The following is an 18,416-nucleotide window of genomic DNA, read 5'->3' on the forward strand; positions in this document are numbered from 1 at the left end:
TTATTATTATTATTACTTCTTCTTTTGTTCGAAGCGAGACAGAGCACTCCTGGTCTTGGTTGGCTCCAAGATCTCGCGCTCTCGGGCCTCCTTCTGAGCCCTCTTCTTGGCCTCCATGGCCTCGACCTTCTTGTGATCGACGGTGACTCTGTTCTTGTCGACCTGTTTCTGGACCTCGCGCTTGTGCTTCTTCTCCTCGGTGCTGACATTCTGGTTGATCGTTCCAATGACGTTGGGATCCAGCGAGATCATATCGTATGGGATCTTCTCGAGCAGAGCGTGCACCTCGGCCTCGCTCTTCATCTTCTTGGTTGCGTATGGATCGGCCTCCAGTGAGTCGTACTGGGCCATACCAGAGCCTGGCACCAACATTGATGAGATACCCTTGCCGTGACCGGCAGTCATGACATCCTCGAATGGACAGAACTTGACTGAGGTAACATTGTCATGTACCTTGGGGATAAGGTATGGCTCGCTAATGCTTGGATCGAATGGGTTTTGCCATATGGATACCTGGCGTCCGTTGCCAATAGCCAACACGTTTGTGTCGGACAGTGCCATGGACGTGGGCACGTTCTTCACGCTGAAGGTGCGAACCTCCTCGTAGCTGTTTCTGAGATCAAACACTTTGACCATGCGGTCGAGGCCAGCAGTGACAAGGTAGTTGCCCGACAAACTGGTGGCGAGGGAAGTGATGGCGGTCTTGTGAGCGAGGATCTTGACGACCGGCTGGTGTGCCTTGGGCACCCACAGGTCGACAGAGCCGTTGGTGTAGCCGAGCTGAATGACGGCGTTGGAGCGATTCTGGCACATTGCCGACAGGGTGCCCTTGAATGAGTGATTGCCCTGTACACGACCAATCGATATGTCCTCGTAGACGAGCTTGCCGCGATTCGTAGCGCTCACCAAAAGGAAGTGGTACGGCAGGAATGAGAGGAACTTGGGGTCAAAGTGCGCCTTGAGCTGATGCAGCTGCACGCCAGCGCTGCTGTATATATATGTGTACTTCTTTTGAGCGACGGCGAACATCTGTTCGTTGTGCAGGAAGCATGCGTGGCGTGCTGGCTGAGACAGATGAGTCTCTGTGATCTTCTTTCCATTCCTCCAGTCGAGTGATGCAACGTGGCCCTTTGCACCGGCCATCAACAAGTACTTTCCATCGCGTGAGTAATCCAAAGTGTAAGGTCCATGATCCAACGTCAAGTCAAACACCTTATTCTTTGACTGCATGTCCACAGCCTTTACAATGTCCTTCTGTGTCAGTGCATATGTCCTCTCACCTTCGTCAGGCTGGATGAATCTGTTGTGTCAGAGGCATGTTAGTGCACGATCATTCAATCAATCATCATTCAATCAATCAATCAAACATACCCAGCGTCTGCTTGGACCAAGATCTCAGCCTTGAGGGCAGAGATGGCTGCTGTTCTTTGGTTGGCAGCTTGTCTCTCGAGCTTTGCTTTGAGAACAGGGTTGGTGATACCTGTCGCTGGTACTATGTTGCCCTTCATGTACTTTCTCGCTCCAGTTGGTATACTCTTCAAATGTACTGGTGTATCCACTTCATCATGTTTCTCTTCATCCTCATCTTCATCATCATCATTATTATTATTATTATCATTGTTGAACTCTGATGGATTCTTTCTCTTTTGACCAACTGGTACATCATCAATACCATCATTATCCTCATCATCGTCTTCCACCTCTTGTTTGATCTTCTCGTCTTGGTCATCATCATCATCATCACTCTCATCATCTACCTCACCACTCAGCTCTGACACACTGAATAGGTTTGTATTCTTCCATAACTTTGTTCTATCCTCATCCTCATCATCTCTTGACTGTGCATCCATCGCATATTGTTCCTTTAAATGCTTTGCAACAAAGTCATCCTTCTTCTTCTTTGTCGTCTTCTTTGTATTATTTTTAGTTGTTGTAGATGTAGTTATAGTTGAAGTTGTCTTCTTATTCTTTTGGTTAGTTGATGGTGCCATTATTACTATCTATCTATCTATCTATCTATCAATCAATCTAACTATCTTTGAGTCATTTGATCATTCATTCTCTTCAAAAGTCATCACTTCCTTCGTTCGTTTTGTTGTGTTTTTCGAATTATTTTAAAAATTAATTAAAAATCATACAATGGATAAAGACGACCGATTGATTGAATGAATCATTCACTCACTCACTCGTTCAAACTTATAATATAATATATATAATTACCTGTACATATAATAATGTCAGAGAGATCTGGATTCAAAAAGAGGAAGGCTGCACCAAAGGTCTCCTTCAAGCCAGAGGGTGACAAGGTCAAAGAGATCGTCTATGATGATCATCAGAGAACGTATGTTTGTTTGAATTGATTGATTGATTGATTGATTGATGATACTAATGAATGTAATGTATATATGTATGTAGTGACTACTTAACAGGATTCCACAGGAGAAAGAAGGCTAGAAGAGAGTTTGCTATGGAGAGAATTGCTGTCAAACAGAAGGAGGAACAACGTGAACAGAAGAAGTTGGCAAAGTTGCAAAGAGAGGCATATCGTGATTCAATCATAAAGGCAAAGAGGATTGGTGAAGGAACCGTTGATGAAGATGACTTTGATGATGATGAAGAAGAAGATGTTCAAGATGGTGAAGATGGTGACGATGATGATCAAGATCAAGATGGAGATGGAGTTACAAAGAAGAAGAAGATTATAAGTACATCAACAGCTATTACAGAGACAGTACAACAAGAGTTTATGAATGATCAGAATGTTATAACTGCAACTATATCACCTTTGAACTTTGATGACGATGATGATGAGAATCAGAATGCTGATGGTGAAGATATTGAAGATGATGACGAAGAGAATGAAGATGACGAAGACGACAAAACAAAGAAGATGAAGAATGGTAATCGTCAATCAACAAAGGAAAAGACACCAAAGAAGAACAAATATCAATTGGCAAGAGAGAAGAAGAAGGCTGAGGAGACGATATCATCCGAGCAGTTGACAGTGTTTGACGCATCAAAGAAGATATTCACCGATAATAGGACTGGCAAGAAGGTGATGATGAAGAAGGAGAAGGGTAAGCTGATACCCGTCGTCCTGTCGGCCGCCGCCGAGAACGCCATGCAACAAGGCTGGCAGCTGCCACGTATGCTGCGTGAGAAGCCCAAGAAGTCATGGTCCTTCACCGAGGCCAGGAAGTCCAGGAAGAAGACCAGAAAGGAGGGCAAGGGCAAGCCCAGTGCCAAGGCTGGCAAGGAATAGAATAAGATGGACAGACATTTATTATTCACTTGGATGGAAATTAAACGAGAACGATGTCAATGTGCTGGCGCCACCGCCAGTGCCATTGCCTGATGTCGATTGATTGGCACCCTCTATCAGCTTGTCCCAGACTGACTGTTTCTTCTTTTTTGATTGTTGTTGTTGTTCTTGGGCGGCTTCGAGCTCGCGTTGTTTATCACGCTGCTCGCGAAGTTGTGCCAGACGTCCTGGATAGACCTGCTCGAAGCTGGCCTGATACTGATCGAATAGATCCTTCTTCTTCTTGGTGGCCATGAAGTCGATCACCTTGAGTATGTTGTGCGAGTCGATAAAGTTGTGAGTGATGGCGATCGATTCCTCCAGGTTCAGCACACAATGCCACCATCCGCAGGGCACATAGATCATCTCGCCTGCCTCCAGCACACATTCCAGGGGGTATCCCTGTGCCGGCTCAGAGTCCGAGCTTGAGATGGACAGTTGTGCCATGGTCCTCTTCTTCTTCATCGTTTGACGCTGTGACTTGGGCGCGGCGCTTCGACGCTCCTCCTCATCCTTATTGTTATCTGGTCGCTCATAATAGTTGATGAACCATTCGACGATTGAGTGTGGCGTCGTGACTTCCAGACCGTCGTCGCTCGGATGTACGCCTGGCGGAGTGATGTGTGGCGGGTACATGACCCACTTCTTGCGACCAGTGACCACGGCATTCCACGCCGATGTATGATTGGGGTCCTTGTGGAAGGTGGCTCCAGAGCGTGCGGGGCCTGCCAGCAGCCACCTGTATGATGGTCGCGACTTGCCCAGCACTGCGAACAAGTCCTCCTTGAAGTATCGATCGGTGGAGTAATCGTCAAGCAATGATGGCATGTTCTCGCCATAATAATGATCGAACAAGTACATTGGGTTCTCCTCTTTGGACGCCGCCGCGTAGTCAAGGTACTCGCGCATCGTCATATACACGCCAGAGTTGATGTAGAACTTTGTGTCGCCGGTGCGCTGCTGTAGTGAGTCACGTGTCCAATGTTTGGCTCCCCAGTCTGCCATGGCATCTGTTAGAATGACTGGCTTGTTGGGGATGAGGTACTCTTTTGTGAACTGCTCATGTGTCATGTTGGCGCGACGGTCAATGGTGTCGGGTCCGCCGGTGGCCGTGCGCTCCCACGTTCGCAAGTCGACCGATGAGCAACGCCATATGTGGAACAGATAGTCCGAGTACATGTATCGCAGACGCAGTGGATATGGCACTGGCAGCACGATGTTACTGCTGTTTCGCGTGTGTACCGCTGTCAAGTAAGTGTGTTTCCAAGAATGATTGTACTTGAAGTGAGCGGGATGGTCTGCGATGGTCATCATCTTCCAAGGTTCATCATCATGTACGAACAAATAGAATGCCTTTGACACGTGTACCAAGCATGTCATCAACTCCTTTGCAGTGAATCGATCAAACAACAAGTCCAACAAGAAGTGATCCTCAAGACATGCGAACATTCCCAAGCCACTATTCCTAGAGTCAACCTATTCATTCATTGATTGATCGAGTTAGTGAGTTAGTGAATGAGTGAGTGATTGATTGATTGATTGAGTGTATAATCTTACAAAGTCAGCATTGAATGAGTCAAAGTAGTAGTTGCCCTTTGGCTTCACACCGTATGGATGAGGGATGTATTGTTCCTGAGGCTCATCATTGTCATTGTTATGATAGTCACGCATTATTATCTGTTCTCTACCTATATATCACTATCATTCAAAGTCGTCTTTGGACTGTAATTTCAACAACCCAACTTTCGTTCGTTTTTTTTTCGACCAAACATTTCTGTTATCACAATCAAAGTTTAAGATGATTAATCATCAAAGTTATATAAATAATGTATTTCGAAACACGTATAACAAATATCAATCAATCAGATAAGAGTAATGATTCTTTCATATTAAGGTATTTCTTGTTGTGGTGAGTTTAGGATCAAAACTAATAACCTTGAGGACTCGCGAGTCCGAACGATAGTTAACAACCTGAGCTTGGTTAAGTAAGTCAACCAAGCTCAATTCGTTGAAAATGATCATGTGAGAGCGTTTCATTCATTAATTTGCAACCCACTTGTTGGAGCTCAAGTGAACAACACCAACAACTCAAGGTGGGTTGCTTCGGGATAGGGGTTTTGTTTCAAGTTAGATCGAGTGTATTGTGTGTTGTTGGTGTTGTATTGGTTGAACGAGCTGGTGAAAGTGAACCGTGTGTCATCTGTACACCATTAAGCATTAACATCACCAGACCAGTCTATCCATCCATCCATCCATCCAACACTCTCTGATCAATCACACCAACATAGACAGACAGAGAGAGAATAGACGATTCATTATTACATTATTACAATACAGTAATACAATCATATTAATTTATTATTTATTTATTTATTTGTTCAAACAGATACACATACTTACGTGTGACATTCATTCATTATCAATCAAACAATCAATCAATCCTATATCCAAACAATTCATTCTCATTCATTGACAGTACTATCGCCAATCAATCAAACAAAACAATCAACATTGTACATTAGACAACCAAGACAGCCCAATCAAACATATATATATATATATATATAGATAGATAGATAGAGCGACGATGCAGGCTGGCTCTGACCCATTGTCAATACTAGCAGCTGAGCAGGAGGAGAATATCCTCAAAGCACAAAAGGCACGTGAAGCAGCTGAGGCAGAGTCACAACAGCAACAACAACTTTTACATAATGGCATGCGACGAATGAATCTGTTTGAGGAGGAGGAGCGAAGATTGGAATCAATAACAAAACTGCATCTGCATGATCCCAACAACATTGGCATCAACGCCAATATCAACTCACTGGAGATCAAGGACAAGTCCAAGATCACAAAGAAGAAGTGGATCAATGCCCTATGCACTGTGAACTTTGATCTAGAGATTGGGCAAAGTATGTTCGTTCTCATTCATTCATACATTCATCAAGACAACTACTAACATCAATTCATGTAGTACTTGATTATAGTCATCCAAAGCTCACAATGAGAGAGGAGGAGATTAAGAACTTGTAAGTTGTGTCTTTGAATGAGTGAGTGATTGACCATGATCACTGATCACTGATCACTGACCCTCACACTTTGATGGAACCAATCAATCAATCAATGAATGAAACGATCAGATGCTTCCTCTCATTCCCAGACTCCAATTCACATCTTCAAGGCGATATTATATACTCATTCAAACTGAAGTGTCGCAATCAAGACGATTCAGTGGACAATCTAAATGGAAGCGGAAATGGCAATCATGCCAACAACAACAACAATAACAATGGCGCGAATAACAACAACATCACTCATTCATATCAATATGGTTATGTGTTCTTTAGACAAGAGAAGGACCCATCACTGCCTCGTGGCTATCTCCAAAAGTCAGTGGTGCTTCTCAGCGACGAACACTTTGTTGGCCTGTTCAAAAAGGTGATGGAGATCATCGGTCCGCTCTACTTCCAGCATGGCGAGACACTGTTAGAGGTGGCCTATCAGAACATGATGTCATGGCCCGAGTTGCGCCTCGGCCAGTCATACGAGCTGCCCATCCTCGGATCGATATTCAACTTCCACGTGCCCTACACAACAGGCGCGCCACACATAATCGACCCGGTCATCACACAGCAACAGATGCAGTCACTCAAAGCTGACATCTCACAGGTGTCCGTGAGCAATCTCCAATCGATCGACCTATACACCTCGTTCAAGGGCTTCCCATCCAAGCTCTGGATGCTCTGGGAGATGGTGTTGCTTGGACATCCGATCATTGTCGTGTCGCCCACTCCACCAACCTCCTCGGATGCCGTCCTCGCCCTCGTCAGCCTAATCTCTCCACTCAACTACTGTAATGATTACCGTCCCTACTTTACTATCCATGATCCCGACTTCCACAAGTATACCGCAACATCCACATCAACATCAACATCAAACAAGACCGATCCACCCGCGTCCATCATTGGCGTAACCAATCCCTTTTTCCTGAAGGCCCTATCACACTGGCCAACAATAGTATCAATTGGTTCAACTCCAAAGTATGTATTACTCGACTTGACTACCTGGACATGGACATGGACTAACTCCCCCTCACTCACATTAGACTTGGAAGGACACCTACATCATCACCAAAAGACAGAACAATACAACAAGCGCTTCAACAATCATCATCATCATCTCAAGAGAACAATGATCAAAAGGTCGTAACCGAATTCAAGACACATACTTCGCCCGACAAGGCAATACTCAAGAAGATCACCGATACTCAAGCCACTTGCATGGCATCGCACAATGAGACCCTACGCAAACACTTCTTCCAACTCACTCTCAACTTCCTCATCCCACTGGAGCGTTACTTCTCCTCACTTCTACCTTTGGCCAAGTATGTATAGTTGCACCTGGCTCAACATGTCCATGATGGCTCACTCAATCACTCCAATCAAACAATCACATTAGGACGATATCAGTATTCAATAGACCACCAAAGTTAAAGAACTTTGATACTAAACAGTTCATTGAGACGTTACAAGAGGGCGATGTTGCCTTTGTATCAGAGAGCAAGAGTAAGGATATCGAGCTGTATAAGGAGTTCTTGGAGACAGCCAACTTTAAGAACTGGCTGGATGAGAAGAGAAGAGAGGCGACCAGACATCTCAACCTACTCTATCGCAAGGCCATCCTCGAGTCCAACATCCCAGCACTACTTAAGAACAAATCGCCATCAGTTGCACTAGACCTTTACAAACGCGTCTATGATCAATTGGTATGTAAATAGGGTGTCCATGATGTCCTGACCTGTGCTAACACCTCCCTCGCTCACAGATACTTGAGGAGATACTGTTCCAGACACCAGAGGACATTAGAGCAAGGATAAAGGATCATCTCGAACAGATACGTCCATATCTTCCACAATGAATGCATCGATCAATGATTGAATAAACATTTGGTCCACGTCGTGTATCCATTACGACGACGTGACCAAGAGAGTGATAGAATGTATTATTAACTTATATCGATATCAACTGCATATCCAAACAGTTTAGAACATGAAGATGTTCGTATAAATTTGGATCGATCACACTTGTAGTATCTTCCGTCTCCACCTCCTGGATCTTTGAGGGCAGTGGTGGAGATGATGATGACTGTGTCTTCTGTTCCAGATTGATATTGTTATGATCATTGATCACAACAGGATCTATGATGTCTATACTGCTATTACTATTACTGTTACTATTACTATTATTGCTGCTTCCAGAAGAATAGTCGAATAGCGTGAATCGTGATACTGGTGCAAATGAACTCCAAAGGTACTCGTAGACTGAACTAAGAGTGTCCTTGACATAGTGATAAAGGTCATGTGCTGTTGTATAATAGTCTGATGTACTTGTTGGTATGTTGTGTGTTTGAATGGTACCATCCATTGGTATATCTATATGTTGTTCGTTCAAAGAGGAACCTACTCCACTGCCGCCGCCAACACCAATGTCATCATCGTGAGCGGGTACCTTCTCTGGGGCCGCAGCAACAGCATTGGGATCGATGTACCTGTGCATGTAGTAACCCTGAGGTATTGGATATTTTGCGCCACTCTCCAACATGCCAAAGAATCTTATGATGTTGCCAGGACGTAAACGTTGGACGTCCTCCAATGAGATGACTGATTGTGGCACTTTAAGTAGTACCTGTGGTTGAATATCTGAGGACTTTAGAGTGTCGATCTGAGTCTGGCTCGATTGGAACTCAGCAACCATTGTTGGATCTGACAATATTGGTTGAGTCAAATGTGGCATTGATATAATGATTGATATTGACGGTGACATTGATGATGATGATTGAGTGGTTGTAGTGGACCCTGGTTCACCAAGGCCATAAACAACACCATGCCAGACTACCATTTGTCTTGAGAAGAACATCTTAAATAACTTGGACTTTGTAAATTTACTCTTCACCTCAATAGTTATATGATATATATTATGGTACTCTTCCCATTTAATTGGCTACACAACCAGGAACATGTAGGATAAGTGTTAGAATAGTGATCAATCAATCAATCAATCAATTGGATACATACAGCACACTCCTCCAGTTTATCAATATATAGTTGTTTCTTTGGTAACATTGAATCAGTACTATTGTTATTACTGTTATTGCCACTGCCATTGGAAATGCCTCCACTACCTTTACTATGTAGACTGTTGCTACTGGAGACGAATTGAGAACTTCGACCAATGCAATCAGAGTATGTAAGAGTCTGTTTCAATGATAACTCTGCCAGATGTCTATTCCAAATCAAATGATCACTTGAGTACATATGATACTTTCTCGAGACCAATGATAAGTTGAACAAACTAAAAGGTGACAAGTATCCCAATATAGCCAACAACACTTCATTTGGCATTGAGTCCAACACCAAACTTGTTGTTGTTGCCATTGTCTCACTCTCTCTCTCTCTCTCTCCTATCTCTATATATTACTTTCTCTCTTTCACTCTTTATCTCTCTTGTTTTCTTGTTGTGTTGTTGTGTTGTTTGGCTGATTGATTGAAATGAATTGGATAGTTCAAGTCACATCCTCTTTTGGATTATAGAGTGAGCATTTATTTATTATTACCGCGCAATCTCAACAAATAAAGGCGTGTGTGTGTGTTTGATTCTCAACTGAACCCAACGCTCAGTTACCCCCACATCCACTACAAGTTACCTCACCATAGATTGTGTGTGTCAGAGTACAGCTGAGATCCAAACAAAATGAAAAAGCAGGAACACACATTCTTTGGTATTTCTTCAGAAGACCTCAACAGCACTGTACACATACATACTCTCTGTTGTCAACAACATTAACATTAAACATTAACCAATCATTGTAAATACTTCGATATACTTATACAACTACATAATATATATCACTAATTACTTAAACTAAAGAAACACAACCGACACATATTATATAACAAGAGAAATAACATTATAATGGCAGAAAAGAGAATATCAGAACTGTTGTGGGAGAGGTACGTATATGATTGAATGAATGATTGATTGAGTAATATATATTAATGTTATCGTCGATCCTTTATCTCTATCTTTCTATCTCTTATCTATCTCTTTTATCTCAATCTCTGAAAAAACAGATTGACAATCTCTGAACAACAAACATATCAATCACCGGCAAACTACCAGAGTGGACCAAAGTTTACACCAAAGAAGAAGAGCAAGTTTGCAACCAACCGTGATTCGTTGGCATTTAGAGAGAGTCCTGGTAAGCCAGGCACAAAGAGATATAATAGATATTTGAACACCAAGTTCTTAAAGGATGGTGGAGTGCTGAAAGACCAATTCACCGCCATCATGGACCACGACCTCTACGAGAAGAATGAGCGACTGGTCTATCAAGACGGCGAGATGGCCTACCATTGGGAGCCTTTCAGAAACATCTCCTTTGACAAGCAACAAGAGATGATTGGTCATGTTGAGGGTAAGTGGCCATGGCAACACAACATAACATAATGTGATTGATCACTGATATGATATCAATCAAAACAGAGGATAAAGAGACCAACAAGAGCAGAAAGAAGTATTTGAAGACTGAGAAGATCAACCAATCATTCTCCTTGCTACAAAAGAACATCCGTGAGGCCTTTAAGAAGCCATTCATCCAAAACTGTGATATTGTTACCGAGATTGAGAACAGAATGATCGAGTTCGTCTCTAATCCATTTGTCAAGACTACAGAGGTCGAGCTTGAGAGTGGTCACCACAGACTGCTACTCCACGGAGTTGGTTCCTACTACTCTGTGTTCACAAAGAGTAAAGAAAGACACACCGCCATCACCATCATTATCACCAAACTAACTAACCATACCTTTACCCTTTACCAAGGCTACACATGCGCGTCGACCGGTCGCCGAATGACCATTATCCGTAAGCCCAAAGTGATGCCACCCTTGCCCGAGCTCTCCATCGTAGAGTACATCACCAACCAACAACGAAAGAACAAGGATCCACATCGTATTCGTGTTGCCTCGCGTTCGCGCTCCAACAGCTTCCAAGGCATCCGAATCCGTTGTTAACAACCCCTTAAGGACGCCCAACTGGCATATGCCCTCCACGCTTTGCAACACATGTAGTTGGTTGTAGTTGTTGGCACAATGTCTCCATTGACACAACAACATACCAGCAACAACAGTCGCACTAGCTACCATGGGGGAGATGATAGCCAACGGTGTACCTTGTATAATTACGATCCATCGTCGTCACTGGCCACCCAAGGCATCCCAACCTCGGGCCGGCAACACAGCGACAACATCCTTTCGAAACTGTTGTTTGGCTTGGTTGTTTGTTTGTTTGTTTGTTTAGTTAGTAAGATGGCTGCACAATGCAACAACTTCAACTACAACAGCAACAACAACAACCAAGGGTACATCCAACGCATCTATATATCTAAATATATTGAACCTCTTATACCCATAGTCCCTGGCCAGTCGACTTGTCGACACTGTGCCACTTCTAATGGATGAAGGAATGTGTTCGTTGTCTCTACCATCATCAGACATCGTCACTCCTTGATGCCTCCTATTATTATTATTATTACAATTGATTACCTCTCCAATACTCCACAATCAACAGGAACATGTCCATGTCAAGTCAGTTACTCCACCGATCAATCAATGGATGATAAGTAAGTAATTAAGTAAGTATTCACTAACTGTATAAAGAGTAAGTTCATATCAATGAATGAAAGAATGAACGATTGAATAAACAAGTCGAACTCTATCTCTTAGAGAGTTTATTATTATAATACATGTACAAGTCTTCAACTGCCTATTACTCCAAGTAGATGTTGTTGAGGTACAACTTTGATTGAGTATCGCCATTGGTATCTTGGAAACATACACCGTCAAACTCTGACACGTTGATGCCAAGGTCATGGAAGGCAACACTAACACGTGTCCACTTGTTGCTTGGAATGTCTTGACCAATGAGCTGATTGATTGGCACGGTCTTGAAGTTGTTGGAATCCTTGACCAGACCAAGTTGCACCTTCTGTCCGCCCTGTCCACCTCCATTAATGTAGAATGTCAGATTCTTGTACTCATTGCTGTTGATACATGATGGACAGGCCAGGTATATCGCGCCCCAATTGCTTGGCGAGAATGAAATAGATGGTGCACCATTGAGTTGTAGGCCATCATCGTTCAACACATGAGTGATATAGCTATAGTCGTTGAAGTTGTTCTGTAGTGATCCATCAACATATATGTTCTTGGTATGTCTTGAATGTGGCTGTGAGGACGATTCTTGGGTGACTGCCACTCTCTTGACTGGTCTAGGTGGCGCTGATGGATTGGGACTCGGTGTCCTGACTGGTGCCGAGGATAATGGAGGCCTAGAGGGAGGAGGAACAGGTGGGAGTGCCTTCTTTGCAGTTGGTGAGGTAGGAGGGGGAGGTGGAGGTGGTGTAGTGGCCACCACACGATGGATTGGGGTAACGGTCGGGTTTGGTCGATGTGACATAGGCGATGGCAGTGCGACAGCCGCGTGGATATATATGGAAGTGAACCATAAACTGATGTTGAGTGAGAGGATTGGTGGAGGGACACTAATGGTAGCGCGAACCTTCTCATTGTCTTTGGGATTGACCATGTAGCATAGCGCGCCGACGAATCCTGCATTGTAGTCCAATGCAACCTCATTCTCAACATAGTCCGATCTGTCGTCCTTATAGTTGTCTAGTTCATCTGGACCTCCAACAAGGGCACCCTTGATAATGTATGTGTTGGTTGGAGGGTTGTTGATGTCGTTGGTGGTGGAGTGGTGCGAGGCTCTGTGATGCGGGTTGACTGGGTAGTTGGGTCCAATTCCCACGACGAATGATTGTTGCTTGGGGTTCTTGCCCAGGATGTAGTCAACCTGGCTGACTGTGAAGTTGGTGTACTTGTCACCTCCATGAACACTGGCGAGGAATGCCATATTTGCGGCGTATCTACATGGTCCCCACTTGCGTAGCCATGCCAGGCCGCCAGGAGTGTAGGTGACTCCGCCTCCTGGTAGCCAGTAGTCCAAACAGTCCTCGACGTCCTTTTTGTGCTCAGGCTTGCCAGTGATGTCGGCCATCAACACAGTGATACCAGGTGCCTTGAGATCCCAATCATGGGAGTTGCCCTTGGCCATGTACTTGATACCAAACTCATCGTAGTTTGCTTGGGCTTTGGTCAGGTATGACTCCTGCTCTGTTGCCTTGTACAGCCAGAGTCCAGCCCACACGATCTCATCCTTGAATCCAGACCATGAGTTGTAGAATGGCTTGGCGGCTGGCACTGACTCGACGTATGTGACACGATACTGATCACCGAATTGATAGAGTTGTTCGGCATGCTCCAGGAGTTTGGCCGAGTAATCTGGATCGTCCTCCTTGAACACCATGGACGCGGCAGCCAGCGCGGCGGCAGCCTCCATTGCCAGTTCGGTTCCCGGATGCTCCTCATCAATCCAATAAATATTCCTCTTGGTTGTGATGGTCTCGGGAGGTCCCCAATAGCTGTGATCATCGGCATCTCCCACTTGAGCAACCAACTTGTTCGGACTGGGATGGCCTGCCATCAGCCAATCAGTGCCCTGTCGTATGTCCTCCTGGAACAGGTCCTCCAGATCGCAAGACTTTATGTTGCGCTCATGCTCAAGGTAGGCAAAGCTGAGCATGGTCATGGAAGAGGCCATAGGCAACACAAACTTGATGTGATCACCAGCGTCAAAGTATCCTCCGGCGAGATCACCATCTTGAAGTACCGACGACTTCCTCCATGGTACCTCATTATCGTTTATGGGACCGGCTCTATTATACTTATAGAACATCAATGCATATTGAAGTGTTTGGCAGTAGTCTGATGGTGCAAACTCGCAGTAAGTAGTTGGCTTGGCTGCGTCTACAATGTTGTGTTGGATGGCAAGGAGAGGGAAGGGTGGAGGTCAGAGTCATGGGATTTCCAGTCAAAGTGGAATTGATTGAATGAATGAATGAATGATTGGATACATACCATTTAGAGCAGCAAGAGATAATAGTAATAATAATACAATTGGGAGAAATCTAGTATACATAGTTAGTTTGTAGATCAATCAAAGATGATGTTGATGTTGATACAAAGGAAAGTAATGTACACAATAACTCTTGGTATTTATAGGACGAAGCTAACGACCCATGATGGATGCCTTACTATTCATCGGTTACTGTAGCGCTGTAGATGGGGACTGGTCACCCAGGTGTTACAAGAAGGATCAGCTACTGATCCTCATTCATATCCTTTCCATACCCTCTTACCCTCTACTACTGCTACAACCACTGCCACAACTACATTTACACCACATACTACTATCACCATCATCATTCATCAGCTGATGTAATACCCTTGTGTTGTTGTTGGAAGGACTTGACCATTCACCAATTTATCAATTGGTAGGCCATGTAGTAGTCGTACTAGTTATTGGGATTGATTGATTGATTGTTTGATTGTTTGATTGATTAATTGGTGGCATCAACTTCAAACGGGGACTGACCGAACAGATAAACTATCAATCACATCACATGTTCATTCAATCATTTATATCAAAGTGGTCATTGGCTAATGGTTGTTGGTGTGTGTGTATTTAAGTTACCACGCGAAGATGTTACCGGCTAACCAAACACTTACCACATTTACCACTCTTGCCACGTCCATCAAAGAATCGCCTCCTTCTCCTGCTCCTCCTCCTAATCGTTGTTGTTGATTATAAGTGTATTTGTTGTGTATAAGTATGTGTGTTTATTGATATTATGTGTATGTTTGTTTGGGTCATTATTAACTTCATCATCTTTAAGAGGCAATGTATTAATAAAATAAGAGCCAACTTCAAGTTCAACATCTGACTGATCAGATGGTCTTCTTTGAATAAATAATCAGGTTTATAAATATCTCTCCCAAAAGGATATCTTAATATCACCAGGGCAAAAATTGTCGAGGTGCTTGAAAGCATGATGATTGTTCAAGTAGTTGTCTATGTTTCATGTCAGGACGAATGAGACCAACTTTAGTTGTTCATCGCATCATTGTGACTGTCTCTCTGCTTGCCAACAAGATCGTTGCACTGAGTTTAGTAATTAAAAAAAAAAACAATGAGGAGTGATGTTGTTTGTGAATTGAGAGTTGAGGGAAGGAAAGAAATGGAAGAGAGACATGTGTCTGTGTGTGTTCATGTTGCTTGCAAAACAATTTAGATTAGTTAGTTGAAAGATAGATAGAGGACTTGTACATAGAAGTAGATAGAGGTAGAGAGATACTGTGTATCATTGTTATATATAGTTGTTCCCCAATATATATCCTAATATCAATCAATCAAATACATATATATAATACTTGAGCATATTTAAACAGTCAGCATATATACAGACAGAGACTGAAGAAGACAGTTTATAAATATACCTATTGATTGATACACGCTTGCGTGTACTTGGACAACGAGACGAGATAACACAACAAACAAGAAAGAGGAATAAGAAGAAGAAGAAGTAGAGGAAGATGTCAAACTATGGATCAAACTCTTCAAGGGAGAACAATGGTCATACATTCGCATCTCCAATGATATCAACGTCGTCACAATCATTCCAATCGATACCGGCGTGGAAGCAGAAGATTGTCACACAACTCAATCATAGGAATCATCAGCAGACCAACACCTTCTCAGACTTGGTGCGTCTCTGTGCTGAGCTGCTAAAGAGAGAACGTACACTACAAGACAGGAATGCCATCTACGAGAAGGAGATCGTCGCACTTCGGAATGAAAAGAGAGGTGACAAGTCCTCAACTGGAGGACAGAAGGACAACTCAAGGTAAGTGATCCAGAGGTCATGTCAGCCATAAATGGACATGACACTTACACACATTCAATCAATCAATCAATCAATCGATCAGCGTCGTACCAAGGGGAGGAAAGAATATTGAGGAGCTCGAGAGCAAGATGTACAAGATGCAGGAGGATCTGACGATGAGCTACAAGCGTAACGCAGAGACGGCTAGCCAGATGCTCAGTTTGACTGACCGAAACAAGAACCTACAGGACGAGCTGCTCTCCAAGGATATAGAGCTGGAGCGCGTGCGATCCATGCTGACGACAGGCGACGAAAACTACAAGAGACTAGAGTCGGTCATCGAGGAGAAGTCCACCATCACCAAGATACTCACCGACGAGCTGTCGGCACTACAGAGCGAGTTCCTGCACAACGAGAGCAAGGTCAGCAAGCTGGAGCAGGAGAATAGCGAGCTGATCGAGCGATGGATCCGCAAGAAGAATGAGGAGGCCAGCAAGATGAACGAAGCCAATGACTTTTATCACAAGATGGTCGAGCAGAGGGAGCATCAGGTATGTATGATATGATATGATTGATGTGATGTGATCACATTCATCGTAACCATCATTCAATCACTCAATCAATCACTCACTAACACATACTAGTTTGTACATGTTAAGAATGATGAGATAAGTCTAAGTAATATATCCACGATCGACGTTGATGAGGAGATCGAGAAGTCATTGAATATTGACAGGCAGATGTATGTATCATGGATATCAATCAAACTGATGAGATAATGATGCTGACAATCATTCATTCAATGACAAAACACAGACCAACTACATCATTGATGCCATGCAAGTCGAGAAAGAAATGGTTGGCCCATCAGTCAGAGGTGTACTGTCTGGCCTTCAACTCGAATGGACAGATGTTTGCATCAGGTAGTAGCGACAAGTCTGTCAAGCTTTGGGACACCTTCTCATGTACACATAAAACAACACTGCTTGGAGCATCACAATCGATCATGTCGGTGGAGTTCTCGCCCAACGATGAACACATTCTTGGAACCAGCAATGACAACTCTGCCCGCTTATGGAATGTCGAGCTTGGTAGGCCACGCGTAAGTATTCATGAAATGACCCAGCTCAATCATTCATTCACTCACTCACTCACAAACGATCAATCAATCAATCAAACATTTATTAGCATACACTCACTGGACATATTGGCAAGGTCTACACTGGTAGATTCATACATGGCTCGGACAAGGTCGTGACAGGTAGCCACGACAGGACGATCAAGGTGTGGGACCTCCAGAAGGGATATTGCAATCGAACAATCTTTTGCTTTAGCAGTTGCAATGACTTGGTCACCATGTCTGGCGGCTCAATGGTGGTCAGCGGCCACGTGGACCACAGCGTCAGATTCTGGGATCCAAACAGCGGCGACACCGTTCACCTGTTGTCGTCTGTTCATGAGGGACAGATCACATCGATCTCTCAGTCAGTGGACCCACATCAGATCCTCACAAACTCTCGTGATCACACTCTCAAAATTATCGACATCAGGACTTACGACACGGTCAGGACCTTCAAGGATCAGGACTATCGCAATGGACTGAATTGGACACGCGCAAGTTGGAGTCCAGATGGCAAATACATTGCCTCTGGTTCCATTGATGGCTCTGTCTGTGTATGGAATGCTCTATCGGGCAAGACCGAGAAGATCCTAACCAAGGTTCACAATACGTAAGTTGAAGTTTAATTGATTGAATGATTGAATGATTACTAATATTATTATTATTTAGAGGATCATCTATTTGTTCAGTTGCATGGAGTCCCACTGGATACGCATTTGTCAGCGGTGACAAAGACAAGAATATCGTCCAATGGGAATAACACCTATTAAAACTCTTACAACTTTTCTCCACTCTCCAAGTCTTGTACTATTGATCAATCTTATTGATCCAGGTCGTTTTCTCTACATTTGGCACAAGTCGGCAGGTGCCATCTTGATCTTAACATTGATATCTTTGAGACTTCCATTGCTTTCTCCATCGAATAGGATCTATGAACATTCTATTAAAATCTTTGAGTTGGAATTCAAGTCGATCATTATTATCGAATGTCAATTGAAAAAGTGGACCTGGAATTCTAGGGTGACGGGTCCTCCAGATGTGTTTTTGCATCAGTTGGAATAAAAATAAACCTCGAAAGCAGGGACCAGTCCTATGGTTTTGATCTTTTGCAACCCGATAGATCTACATTGTTTAAACGAGTATGAGAGTGTGCCATGT

At 43.6% G+C, this 18,416-nt stretch overlaps 8 protein-coding genes across 8 annotated transcripts; 4 read left to right on the forward strand and 4 right to left on the reverse strand.

Moving 5' to 3' along the window:
• Positions 1 to 12: 12 nt before the first annotated feature.
• On the reverse strand, positions 13 to 1,850 carry SAMD00019534_075910 (hypothetical protein; the record flags this gene model as incomplete). The annotated part of the gene is made up of 2 exons (XM_012897288.1): positions 13 to 1,300; positions 1,372 to 1,850. The coding sequence occupies 2 exons, from the start codon at positions 1,848 to 1,850 to the stop codon at positions 13 to 15; spliced, it is 1,767 nt and encodes a 588-aa protein (XP_012752742.1).
• A 384-nt stretch (positions 1,851 to 2,234) lies between these two features.
• SAMD00019534_075920 (hypothetical protein) lies at positions 2,235 to 3,262 on the forward strand (the record flags this gene model as incomplete). The annotated part of the gene is made up of 2 exons (XM_012897289.1): positions 2,235 to 2,341; positions 2,416 to 3,262. The coding sequence occupies 2 exons, from the start codon at positions 2,235 to 2,237 to the stop codon at positions 3,260 to 3,262; spliced, it is 954 nt and encodes a 317-aa protein (XP_012752743.1).
• A 27-nt stretch (positions 3,263 to 3,289) lies between these two features.
• Positions 3,290 to 4,993, reverse strand: SAMD00019534_075930 (hypothetical protein; the record flags this gene model as incomplete). The annotated part of the gene is made up of 2 exons (XM_012897290.1): positions 3,290 to 4,504; positions 4,856 to 4,993. Coding segments are annotated over 2 exons (1,353 nt in total), but the record flags the coding sequence as incomplete, so codon positions are not given.
• An 895-nt stretch (positions 4,994 to 5,888) lies between these two features.
• Positions 5,889 to 8,218, forward strand: SAMD00019534_075940 (hypothetical protein; the record flags this gene model as incomplete). Its single annotated transcript, XM_012897291.1, has 6 exons — positions 5,889 to 6,213; positions 6,276 to 6,330; positions 6,442 to 7,341; positions 7,407 to 7,685; positions 7,760 to 8,066; positions 8,126 to 8,218. 6 exons carry the CDS (start codon positions 5,889 to 5,891, stop codon positions 8,216 to 8,218), a joined length of 1,959 nt encoding a protein of 652 aa, XP_012752745.1.
• A 95-nt stretch (positions 8,219 to 8,313) lies between these two features.
• SAMD00019534_075950 (hypothetical protein) lies at positions 8,314 to 9,734 on the reverse strand (the record flags this gene model as incomplete). Its single annotated transcript, XM_012897292.1, has 2 exons — positions 8,314 to 9,300; positions 9,375 to 9,734. Coding segments are annotated over 2 exons (1,347 nt in total), but the record flags the coding sequence as incomplete, so codon positions are not given.
• A 538-nt stretch (positions 9,735 to 10,272) lies between these two features.
• SAMD00019534_075960 (hypothetical protein) lies at positions 10,273 to 11,369 on the forward strand (the record flags this gene model as incomplete). Its single annotated transcript, XM_012897293.1, has 3 exons — positions 10,273 to 10,310; positions 10,431 to 10,774; positions 10,843 to 11,369. 3 exons carry the CDS (start codon positions 10,273 to 10,275, stop codon positions 11,367 to 11,369), a joined length of 909 nt encoding a protein of 302 aa, XP_012752747.1.
• Positions 11,370 to 12,123: 754 nt separating this feature from the next.
• SAMD00019534_075970 (hypothetical protein) lies at positions 12,124 to 14,394 on the reverse strand (the record flags this gene model as incomplete). Its single annotated transcript, XM_012897294.1, has 2 exons — positions 12,124 to 14,222; positions 14,334 to 14,394. The coding sequence occupies 2 exons, from the start codon at positions 14,392 to 14,394 to the stop codon at positions 12,124 to 12,126; spliced, it is 2,160 nt and encodes a 719-aa protein (XP_012752748.1).
• Positions 14,395 to 15,848: 1,454 nt separating this feature from the next.
• SAMD00019534_075980 (hypothetical protein) lies at positions 15,849 to 18,018 on the forward strand (the record flags this gene model as incomplete). Its single annotated transcript, XM_012897295.1, has 6 exons — positions 15,849 to 16,159; positions 16,242 to 16,689; positions 16,783 to 16,880; positions 16,955 to 17,240; positions 17,327 to 17,868; positions 17,928 to 18,018. 6 exons carry the CDS (start codon positions 15,849 to 15,851, stop codon positions 18,016 to 18,018), a joined length of 1,776 nt encoding a protein of 591 aa, XP_012752749.1.
• Between the last annotated feature and the right edge of the window lie 398 nt (positions 18,019 to 18,416).

The sequence above is a fragment of the Acytostelium subglobosum genome (genome assembly GCF_000787575.1).
Source record: "Acytostelium subglobosum LB1 DNA, scaffold: scaffold15, whole genome shotgun sequence".
In the NCBI taxonomy this organism is placed as follows: domain Eukaryota; phylum Evosea; class Eumycetozoa; order Acytosteliales; family Acytosteliaceae; genus Acytostelium; species Acytostelium subglobosum.